This window comes from Carassius carassius, chromosome 35, assembly GCF_963082965.1.
Source record: "Carassius carassius chromosome 35, fCarCar2.1, whole genome shotgun sequence".
Classification (NCBI taxonomy): Eukaryota; Metazoa; Chordata; class Actinopteri; order Cypriniformes; family Cyprinidae; genus Carassius; species Carassius carassius.
In genome coordinates, this window is record NC_081789.1 from 24198866 (window position 1) to 24210905 (window position 12040).

At 39.8% G+C, this 12040-nt stretch overlaps 1 protein-coding gene across 5 annotated transcripts in view; it reads right to left on the reverse strand.

Moving 5' to 3' along the window:
• LOC132116289 (gamma-1-syntrophin-like) overlaps window positions 1-12040 on the reverse strand; it is a 45253-nt gene that overhangs the window by 21544 nt on the left and 11669 nt on the right. For 3 of the 5 annotated variants that reach the window (XM_059525065.1, XM_059525062.1, XM_059525066.1), the window contains exons 2-3: window positions 9595-9761; window positions 1894-1943 (exon numbers count right to left, since the gene is read on the reverse strand). In XM_059525065.1, coding sequence (XP_059381048.1) covers window positions 1894-1920 — 27 coding nt within the window. In that variant the 5' untranslated portion in view covers window positions 1921-1943; window positions 9595-9761. The remainder of the gene's footprint in view (window positions 1-1893; window positions 1944-9594; window positions 9762-12040) is intronic. The other 2 variants (XM_059525064.1, XM_059525063.1) reach the window with 1 other exon arrangement.

Consider the following 12040-nt stretch of genomic DNA (forward strand, 5'->3'; position numbering starts at 1 on the left):
AAAAGCATAGCAGTGTTTGTAAATAAACAGAAATGCTTCTGTCTATACACAAGACTTATCCTCCTCGGAGCGCTCATTAATCTTCCACACATAATAAGCGTTTCTGAGCCCAAACGCTATTAAATGTGTGCTCTCTGCATATATAGTAGCCTTGTATCCCATCCCAAACTCCATTAAAATAATGCAGGACCCATCGAATGTCTTGAATTTTAAGAACATTGAGAAGAACATCCAGATTAGTGGACGATCGATATTTCTCAGTAGCTGATATAGACGCTGATATATAGCATATAAATGTACAATCAGCCGGTTATTATTTCAAAACCAATCCTGACAGGGTGATCAAGACATCTAAATGAATAAATGATTGGACTGGAATATTGATTCGAGTTGATATTATTTACTAATCTTGCATTGATATGATATTAAAGTGTTCGCTAAGAAAAAATACTGCATTGGATTGTGCAAAACAATCAGCCTAGAAACAACAAACATTGCTACAGTAATATTACAGTCGTTTTAAATAATGAAGTCTTCTGTGGTCATTTTCACTGTAATCCATAACTGAGATGTGAGATTTCATTCTAGCTGCGTTTCTAAAAATGAGACCGCAAGTTTGGGCTGTTGAGGGTGTGGATTTTTTCCTCGTGGTTTACGAAGCGAGAAGCTTATGAATTTTTTTTTTTTTTACCTCAAACTGTTGCTTCCAGCTAAAATAAAAGTCCTTCGTAATATTGCTTTCTCCAGTGAAAACGTTGTCTGAATCTGGAGAGAAATATGAACAGATCAAGCACTTTTCGAAACAAATATGTGGGTGGATTTTGATGTTAGAGAACAGCATGGGACGGACTTTTTCACTGGAGGAAGGGTCATTATGGATTATGGACTGGCAGTTTGGCCAGAAGTGAAAAATATCTTAATGATGGATTTGTTGCTTACAAACACGCAGCTTTCATCAGCTGCGTTTTTATCAGCTGACTCTCATTCTGACGGCACCCATTCACTGCAGAGGATCCATTGGTGGACAAGTGATGTAATGCTACAATTTTCCAAATCTGATGAAAAATCATGTGAATGTACATTTTCAACAAATTTTCATGTTTGGGTCAAATTTTCATTCTTTTAATAGTCATACTAATTCGGACACACAAATTAATTTAAAATGTGTTTGTAATTGCTTATTATACAGTGCATTATACAACGAATGAGTTCTTTCACCTTATAAATTATTAATATTAACAATAATAATAACAAACAAATGAACATTATTACATCAATTTATCATTTCTGTTACCCAGAAAAGCAACTAATATACAGCTTTCGGCAAGGAAATATCTGACCACCGGACCACTGACCAATAACCGTGTAATAAATATATATATTAAACATAAAATATGCAACAAAAAAAAAAAATCTCAAAATTTTCAAATATTGATTATTTAGTCAATCCTTAATCCATACCATTACACATTTTAATCATTTATAGATAGATTTTTTTGTGGCATTTGGCTTTTTACTTTCCATAGTAGTTTGTAATCCTCTGTATAATCCTTACATTAAGTCCTTATTGCCATCAGAAAGTTAAAAGTATTACAGAGAATGGTACATCTATTGTCTATTAAATAAATGTTTCCTAGTCCTCAGACAGGGGAATTAAAGCAATCAGTTTTGACCTAACATCTTTGTTTCCCAGTGGAAAGTCAACAAATCTATTTATTTGATCGATGTGCTCCTGCCTCTCTCCACGACTGCAGCGAGCATTTATCTGGATAGAGTTTTGTTCAGCAAATAAAACTGCAACTGATCTGTTACAAGTTGTATGGGGACACTACTTGATCTACTTTATCTAAGATAAGAAAATGTTTCAACAGCAGCATATAAAGCAATACTTACCTCTTCATTTGAAGTCTTGAAATCCATGTGCTAAGGTCAGAGAAACAGCCCTTAGAGAGGAAAAAACAAGAAAAAAAAACAATCATCATTTAATTTTAACACGTTGCATTAGCAAAAGCTAAATGTTATAGACCTGCAATGATAAATGGTGTTTGCAATGAAATTTGCATATGCTGCAAAGCATAGACAAATTCATTATAGATAAATGACAATGCATTCGAAATTAATCATTGCTCAGTTCGTGCAGTGCGGGAGAAATACACAACTTTGCCTTGCATGAAAGCGCGCTTGGATGTGCAGAAATTTTTATCAAAACTTCACAGCAAATTTGTTTTTGACAAATAACAACAGCATCTGGACATGCAAAGCCAAAGAGGAAGACGCGCTTTGATATTCGGTGTAAAAACTCCTAAAAGTGTTACATTCTTATTTTGCTAACATGTGGATGGCAGAAGAGATTAACCAACCGGAAAGCAATAACCACTTCTGAATACGAATGCAAATGTGGCATTTCAAGTTGCTCCAAGGCCTACTAAATAATTCAGTGAGAGTTATTGTTAAACAATATATCAGCCTGTTTAGGATGGTCTCTCAACATGTACTGCAATTTCTGGATTGCTGTACATGGTCTGCTTGAACGCTTCATTGTGCAATAAGAATATGGCATTCAAACAAACCCTATGGTCAGGGCTGGTGTTAATGTTATTAAACCAACAAGTGATAATAATATCTTTGTTATTAAGATGTAAGATGAATGCCAAACCACAGTGAAGCATCATTAGCATAATTATTGAATCATGATAATGATCCTATGATAGTCATAATGATTGACACAGATGGACAAATCTTGCAAAAACATATCTAAATCGCATTTTTATCACAAAAAAGCACTATATTTCTTTTGATTTGGGATGAAATATGACTCAGACATGCTGTTTGAGAGATTCACCCAGCAACACATTTTCTGGTACACAATGATACTTATTTGTACAGGATGAATAAATCACTGGAGGCATTTCCTGCTGTGTTATTCTAGTGCTGCTTTCTAAACATCTAAATAATTCCTATTGTGAATAGTATCACACAGCAGTAGCTGACCACAGCGCTGTTACTGTTAGTGTACTAGAAGTACTAGTGAGCACTAGGATTAAATCCGTCCTGAAGACGGTTCACAGAGGAATCACTTCTGCTATTTCATCTCCCAGAGTAGCACAAATTAAAATCATAACCAGCGGACCGCATTTAATCAGAACAATCGCATAATTCGCACAGTCTGAAACCACTCAGCAGGGCAAATGTGGAGGGATTACAGCTCTATCTGCTTTTTTTTTTTTGTGTGGAAGCTTGTTTCTGCTATGGGATAAAATAATTAAACTGTAATTGCAACTTTTTATCTAACAATTCTGACTGTTTTGACTCATTTTTTCTGCCACATAATGAAAAAGGTAATTGACTTTTTATCTCCCAATTCCTACTTTTCTTGTCAGAACTGCAAGTTTAGCTCTCAATCATTCTGAGTTTTGTTTAGTTTCTGCTCCAGGATGAAAAATAAAAACGGTACTTGACTTTTCATCTCACAAATCTGAATTAGTTTTTCTTGCGGTTGAAAGTTGATATCTCATAATTCTGACCTAGAACAGAATTGCAAGCTAAATTGCACAGTACTGAAATTATGAGTCAAAATTCTGAGTTTAGAATTTTTTAAATCTCAGAATTCATTTTTTTTTTCATCACAGAATAAAAAATGTAAAAGTAATTGTGATATTTTTAATTTTACAGTTCTGACGTTTTTTCTTGGAATTATGAGTTATATTTTGACTTTTTTCCTTACAGTTCCAAGTTTATGTCTTGGAATTCCGACTTTTCTTGTCAGAACTGCAAGTTTATTTCTCTGTCGTTCTGAGTTTTTTTAGTTTCTGCCACAGAATGAAGAATAAAAAAAGTTTATATCTCATAATTCTGCCTTTTCTAAGCAGAATTGCAAGCTAAATTGTACAACTGCAGAATTTATGAGTCACAATTCTGAATTCGAATTTCTTAAATCTCAGAATTAAACAATTTTATTCGTCACAGAATAAAAAAATATAAAAGTCAATACCACTTTTTTTATTTTACAGTTCTGATGTTTTTTCTTGGAATTCTGAGTTTGAATTTTACCATTCTGACCTTTAATCGACTATGGAAACAAGCTGCCATAGTTTTAACCATATTTTGTCAGTATTCCGAACACAAGGACAGCTTGGCTATTTTCCCCTACTTTAATCAGCTTGTATTGCCCTAAGAGTGCTTGAATGGTAAAATGTTGGAACATTTCTCCATAAGTGGCATGTGCCATAAGATACCTTCATAAGCGAGATATATTGGTGAGCCCTTGGATTCCAAATTCCCCATTATATACCAAAAATTGACAAAAAGCCGTCTCAGTGATGAACCTTGTCCTCACATGGAGTGGACTTAAGAGGAAATAGCAATCTGAGGTTCATAACGGAGAGGACATGTGTCTCCAAAGCAGCGATGGTGAGTACCTCTTGAGTGCCATCTGTCAAAATGAGCTACATGCCCCTTTAAAACCTCTGAGCTGGAGGAGACGTCGCGGATCGCTCAGAATTTCCACCACGGATCGATTCCAGCTAAGAAAGTCCTGGCACAATACACAAGGCCTTCAGACAGCGGCTTTATGAATAATTCATTGGCGTGGCAAGAACGAGTGTTCCCTAATAAACATCTCTATGAGGTCTACAGGTCTTTCCACTCGCGTGCAATCTGAAGCTTCCTTCATACAGACCGAGAAAAGCCAATAAGTTTAACGTGTGGCTAATGAAATCATTCTCATTGTCATCTATCAAAGACGCGGCAGAGGAAATGCGCAGAAGGACGCTCAATAGTTCATTATAATGTAGAACATTTTAAAAATATTCATTATGTTTTATTGATTCGATTAAGCTCTCATAGTGGCCTAAGGGAGTCACAAAGGCACTTTTTGGCTATAGAATTTAATAAACCAACATAACATGTCACAAACAATGATAAAAGACACAGTATAAATTAAATTAATGCATTTTGCAGACGCTTTTATTCAAAGCGACTTACAGTGCATTCAGGCTTTCAATTTTTTACCTATCATATGTTCCCGGGGAATCGAACCCCCAACCTCGCGCTAATGCTCTACCAATTGAGCTACAGGAACACATAAGAAACAGGAACAGTATAAGAAAAAAAATTATGCTTATAGGAAAAAATTTGTTTCTACACAAATATGAAACTTTAAGCACACTAATAAAGCAATAACAATGTCACAAAACATGTTGAAGTCATTTTTCACCTCAAAAGATTTTAGGATGTTTTGCTTTGTGACATTATGAAGCTCATCTCTCCCTAAATTCGCATTACCATAATGCATTCAGATGTTTTCATTTAATTTATTTTGCAATTCGTAATATTTTTTAATGATGATTCACAATCAATTTGTCACACACCTGGACTTATTTTGTGTGTTTTTGCCCCTGTGACCCAGTTTCTGTCTTCCGTGTTCGGTTTGATTAGTTCCCAGGTGTGTCTATTCTATCTCCCCATGTGTTCCATGTCCCTGTTAATTTAGTCATGCCATCCACCTGTGTTTCCCCATTATCCCTTGTATAAAAGCCTTGTCCTTTCTGTTCTGTTTTGTCGGGTCTACTCGTCTACTTGTCAACCTGTCCACTTGTTACTTGTTACTTGCCACTTGCCACTTGCCACCTGTTATTTACCTTGCCTATGTATAATTTAATAAATCCTTGTTTCGTTTATCCCTCGGCTCCGTGTTCCTTCCAGCAGCGTAAGCCGTGACAGAAGACCCGACCTAAAAAGTTCAAAACTGCGTGTTTTCCCTCCGTTTTGTTTTCCGTTTTTTCACAGTCTTTTTCTTTCCGCAGTGTGTCATGGATCCCCTCTATCTCCCCGAATACCTCCTCCTCCTGCTGGAGCAGGAGGGACTGTCTCTCGAGGACCATACCAGACGGTTTCTCTGGATAGCTAATGCCACCAGCTACCCGGACCACGCGCTCTGCACCTTTTATCACGCCAGCCTGAACTCCAGGTGCAGAGCGGTGTCGCCCGAAGATGGTCCTTGGGAGGATTTCGCCGCATTTATAGAGTGGAATCTGGTGAGAAATGGGTCACCTCTCACGGTCGGCCCAATGGAGGATCTCGCCAGGTCCACTCTGGACCCAGAGCCCAGCCTACAATCTCCCCACGGTACGAGGCATAAGCCCGAGCCCACCGATGACGGAGAGCCAGAGAGCAACCCGTCAGACCAGGTGCGAGAGCCGGCGACACTGCCCACCACGAGGGAGCAGAATGTGGAGCGCCAAATGGGTCAAAATGAGGGGGTTTCCGATTCACCTATGCCAGATCCTCTGTTAAGCCCAGGAAGGGCTCCTGATCTTCCGTTAAGCCCAGGACGGGCTCCTGATCCTCCTGTAAGCCCAGGACGGGCTCCTGATCCTCTGTTAAGCCCAGGAAGGGCTCCTGATCTTCCGTTAAGCCCAGGACGGGCTCCTGATCCTCCTGTAAGCCCAGGACGGGCTCCTGATCCTCTGTTAAGCCCAGGACGGGCTCCTGTTCCCCCGTTAAGCCCAGGACGGGCTCCTGTTCCCCCGTTAAGCCCAGGACGGGCTCCTGTTCCCCCGTTAAGCCCAGGACGGGCCCCTGATCCCCCGTTAAGCCCAGGACGGGCCCCTGATCCCCCGTTAAGCCCAGGACAGGCTCCTGAACCCCCGTTAAGCCCAGGACGGGCTCCTGAACCCCCGTTAAGCCCAGGAAGGGCTCCTGATCTTCCGTTAAGCCCAGGACGGGCTCCTGATCCTCCTTTAAGCCCAGGACGGGCTCCTGATCCTCCTTTAAGCCCAGGACGGGCTCCTGCTTCCCCGTTAAGCCGAGGACGGGCTCCTGATCCTCCGTTAAGCCCAGGACGGGCTCCTGATCCTCCGTTAAGCCCAGGAAGGGCTCCAGCCCCAGAGCTTACTCCAATGCCTGCTCCTCCAAAATTCCCACCCTCCCACCCACTCCTGCCTCCTCCTCCGCTGTCGTCTGGCTGCCCCTCTGCTCGCCCTCAGCCTACAATCATTGTGGTGCGAGCTCAGCGGGACCGCCATCCTCCAGCGACGCCTTGGTCGGCGTCTCCCTCACCTCCGCCTCCAGCCTCTGAGGCCTGGACTCTGCCTCGGCCCGTTGACCCGTCGGCTCCACCATGGCTCCTAGCTCCTTCCTCTCCGCCGTGGCCCGGCAGTCCGCAGGCTCTGCCTGGCTCCCTCGTCCCTCCGGCTCCGCCTTGGTCTGGCGTCGTCCATCCTATGCCTCGGGACTCCACTCCTCCGGCTTCGCCTCATCCCTCCGGCTCCGTCAGGCTCCTTCATCCCCTCGGCTACACCTCAGTCCTCGGTCACTCTGGCCTCACCGCGGCCTTCCGGATCCACATCGCCGCGTCAGTCACCAGAGCCATCAGTTCCGCCTAGGACCTCCGGCTCCTCCCCGTCACCCTGGCTCTTCGGCTCTCCGTCTCCGCCTCGGGCTCCTCCTCCACTTGCTCCGTTGCCGTGGGTCGAGTCCCTGGAGTCGGTGACCATTCCTCCTCCATGGCTCCTTCCACCGTCGGCTCCACCTTGGGCCATTATGGCTGTGGCCTGGGTCCTGCTGGGTACCTCCTGCTTCAGATCCTTCCTGTCTCCTCCCTGGCTCCTCCCTCCGTCATCTCCTCCCTGGCTCCTTCCTCTGTAGTCCCTGTCTGCTGGCCCCCTCCTGGGAGGCTGTCCTCCACCGGAACCTCCTCCCAAGTTCCCACCCACGCCTCCCTTTGTTGTTTCTACGGTGCGAGGACGCACCTACCGGGAGGGGGGAGTACTGTCACACACCTGGACTTTGTGTGTTTTTGCCCCTGTGACCCAGTTTCTGTCTTCCGTGTTCGGTTTGATTAGTTCCCAGGTGTGTCTATTCTATCTCCCCATGTGTTCCATGTCCCTGTTAATTTAGTCATGCCATCCACCTGTTTCCCCATTATCCCTTGTATAAAAGCCTTGTCCTTTCTGTTCTGTTTTGTCGGGTCTACTCGTCTACTTGTCAACCTGTCTACTTGTCCACTTGTTACTTGCCACTTGCCACCTGTTATTTGTTACTTACCTTGCCTATGTATAATTTAATAAATCCTTGTTTCGTTTATCCCTCGGCTCCGTGTTCCTTCCAGCAGCGTAAGCCGTGACACAATTATTAAAGTAAATGATTTCAATCATTTTACTTTTTTTTTTTTTTTTTTTTTTTTTTAAGAATAGTATTCTTAGAATGTAGTTTTTTTTTTCTATTACATTTTTTTTAATCTTAATAAGGTACTTTTTGGCAAAAGAAACAAATAAAAAAAATTATATCATAAACAACAATAAAATACACAATATAACATTAACCTAAACACAGAAAGTTTGTTTTAAAAATTACACAAATAAAAAACTTTCAGCACCCTAATAAATTCATAACAATGTCGCAAAACATGTTTGAATCATATTCAAAACCAAAAATTAGGATATTTTGCATAGTGACAATCACAATGCATTCTGTATTAATTTTCTTATTCTTTTTCTTGAGGATTCTTCTTATATTCGTATTACTCTAACAAAGCAAATTATTTAAATTATTTTTAACATCTATTTTCTCACATTGCAATTATAAGAATGGGAGCCTGTGCTTAACTGTGATAAAAAAAAGTTACAATAACAGGTTTGTTTTGTTAATGCAAAATATTACCATTTTTTCTGTAACCCAGCATCATGCAATATGCCTTAAAACACTAACACTTTTTATTTTATAGAATTATTACCATGTATTATTGTTACAGCACTGGTTTATTAAAAACAACACCATGTGCAACACAGCTAAAAATCAATACCAAGGTCATTCTTATACATTCAGAGCTCATTAAATCGCATTTGCTGTGGCTTGCGAACAAAAATAGAAATGTTGTTGGGTGTTCTTCACCGTGACTACATAATTTAATATGTTTTGTTTCTATGCTTTGCTTTCTCTCAGTAACATGCCTGGCATTCAGTTCATGGAGTTTGACACTGACTCACTCGCTTTGCCGTTCTGTGAAAATGAGATGTGATTTGCATGTTAACAGGCCAATGCAGTATGGCATTTTTTTTTTTTCATCTGCAACATTATTTTTATACAGGCACCTCATCGGTTGGGCATCTCGCAACAATTCCTTGAGCCTTCTGGGAGATGTCACTAAGAATTCTGTTTTCTGCATTGCAATGTACAGAGTGAAACACAGCATTCCTCTCAGTAGTACGAGTCTAATATGCTTCTAATAACATGACAGCAAATTAAATTTGGCTAAGATGTTCTTAAAGGAACAGTTCACTCAAAAGTGTAAATCCGTATGAGTTTGTCTGTGAAACACCATGCTGATGCTGCTCTTTTCCACCCAACGAATGGTTATAGTGGCTGTCAAGCTTCAATAAGGACAAAAAAGCACCATAAAAATCCCATAAACTAGCAACCGTAGCACTCAAAGATGGGAAGAACGAACGTCATGCTGGTTTGGAATGACACAAGGGTGAGTAAATGATGACAGAACGTTCGTTGTTTCAATGAACTATTCCTTTAAGATCACCTACTCAGCAAATGAGTTGATTTGTCAAGCTCCAGCTAGAGGCTTGGGTATTTTCAGCTTACCTCCAGGGAAAGATCTTCAGCACAGCACAGCATGGAGGTCAAGCCATGAGGAAGGAGGCAGGGGAGTCTTTGCAGATGCTGGTTAAGGGCTGATGTTTTTCTTTTCCTCCTATCTTTATTCTAGAACAAGGTTTTGGCCCTCAGGCCCAGCCAGAGTCCTACAGCTGCTGGAGTAAAGCAGGGAATTAGTAAGGTAGAATTATTTGATTAGCAAGGTCAATACAGTAGCTCTTTTTAGCATCCAAACTTGAATTAGCATGTGGGCAGCATGCTGCACTTTCACCGTTAAAAAAATTTGTGAAGTAAAATCTTCTCTAAAAAGTAATTTCTTTAATTTCATCTCTTGCTGCTACAGAGTGTCATTTTTTAAATGTCCCACCATGAGCATTGCGCTTTTAATGCTGTGTCAAGTTAAAAACAGAAAAAAGCAAGACCCCTGCATTCTGTTTAATTTAGCGTGAGCTGGTTTTCAGCTGTTTTCTGAATGTAGTTGCGTTGGTCTAGTTTCAAATGGTGGAAAATGCAAATAAATTCAATTAACCTTGTAATCTTGCAAAGTTAGGATATTTTTTTTTTATCCTTTTAAAGCTATAGAAAACACCCAAAATAAAGCTCTGTCATCATTTACTCCCCCTTTATGTCATTTCTTTCTGCTGTAAAACATTAAATAAGATGTTTAACTGAATGGTTTATTATACTCGTGGTATATTATAAGTGCTATAAAGCCATATGATACATTGATGAAATGTAAGTTATTCACTGAAAATATTGCTGGATAGAATAACCACAGTGGTCACTATTCACTCTCTTTGTATAGTAAAGAGCAACTCAGAAAAATCTGCTATGAATAACTCCTTTTGTGCTACATGGAAGAAAGCTATTGAAATGGTTTCAAAAGACATGACAAGGAATAAATTATGGTGAAAGTTTCATTTTTTAGGTGAACTATTTCATTTAAATGGAGAATAAAATGCCTTTCTTTTTCAAATGTCTTTGTTCTTTTTAAAGGCTTTGGATTTAGTCAAATTGTCACAGATTCATCCAGCAAAATATTAATATCATCAATACCAATAGCTTTTAATACGGTTTTAAATTACATTAAAAGCACTGCAGTGCTTTGCTTACAGTGTTAACCAGGAAACGCTGTATTGCTGCTGTTCCATAAGCGCCACCTGCTGTCAGAGTGTGAATTTGCGTCTCATTCAGCCCATATGCTGTTTGTTTGTTTCATGCAGATGTTTTATGTAGCATATTTTCACAAAACTACGGTCAGACTATTCTTTTTTTTGCTTAAATTTTTTTAAATTATACAATCTAATTTAAATAAATAAATAAAAATATTCATGCTGCATGTAGAATGTTTGTTTGGATCGTTATTAAAATGCAGTGGTTTCATACATGCTGATTCATATAAAGGCACAGTCAGAGAAAAAAAAATGATAAACCATGAAACCTCCAAAATCCTTAAAAAATTAAATAAAACATGATACAGATTTTTGGTCAAACCAACCAGCACCATACAATACTGATATATTAAAAACATAATTACCAAGATACAAATATGTGTGAAAAACAGTGAACGCTGAACATTGCTGATGTTTAAAACAGTTCAAACCAGCTGCTTTATGAGATATTTTGGCCTCTTGATTTGAAAACTAACACATCTGAAAATACTTGGTTTGTAATGCATTGCTGCTGTCTAGAGAACACATCAATCCCCCAATTGTAATGGTTTTATCTTTTCTTCAGGACTTTGAAAAGAAATATTGAATTCTGGTAATTGCGTTTAGTGGCCGACATTGAGAGCAAAACAATCTAAAGCAATTTACATCTCCTGCATTGTAAGCCTCGTCTTTTTCTCCCTCGTTCCCTGAGAGAAAGATTCTGAGACACAAAGCACACAGTAAGTACTGTCAAATTAAAACGCCAGGCTTCCAACAACACGACTAGCCTTTAGATTCATAATGTTAATGCATGATTGCTTCCAAACTATTCAGCTCCGTTTGCTAGTTTAAGAGCATTATCTGCAGGAACAGCAAAAGCATTAAACTATTATATGTGAAAGCATTCGGTTTAGTAGCTGTGGATAAGCTCCAAAAAAAGCAACAAGGCGTATGTTTTGTAAATTGCCTACTGCATTAAGTCAGTCTTGGAGTTTGCAGGGGTTTATTTCAATAGAACATAATGCAATGTGATCTCCCATCCTGAGGCTAATTCATCCATGGCCGTTCTGTGCACGTTTCTACATGCTGAGCTCTACTTCACACGTTTAATTTTACAACCCTATGATTTTCCCTCTGAAACATCTCAAATAAAACCATTATTTGTCATCATTAAAACGGCATTAAGCAAGGCTGACTCATACAATCTTGCTTCATATATGTGTGTCATTACAGTGGCTGGGACATGTTTATTAACTGTAAATTTGTGCAACAGAGCATCTCAG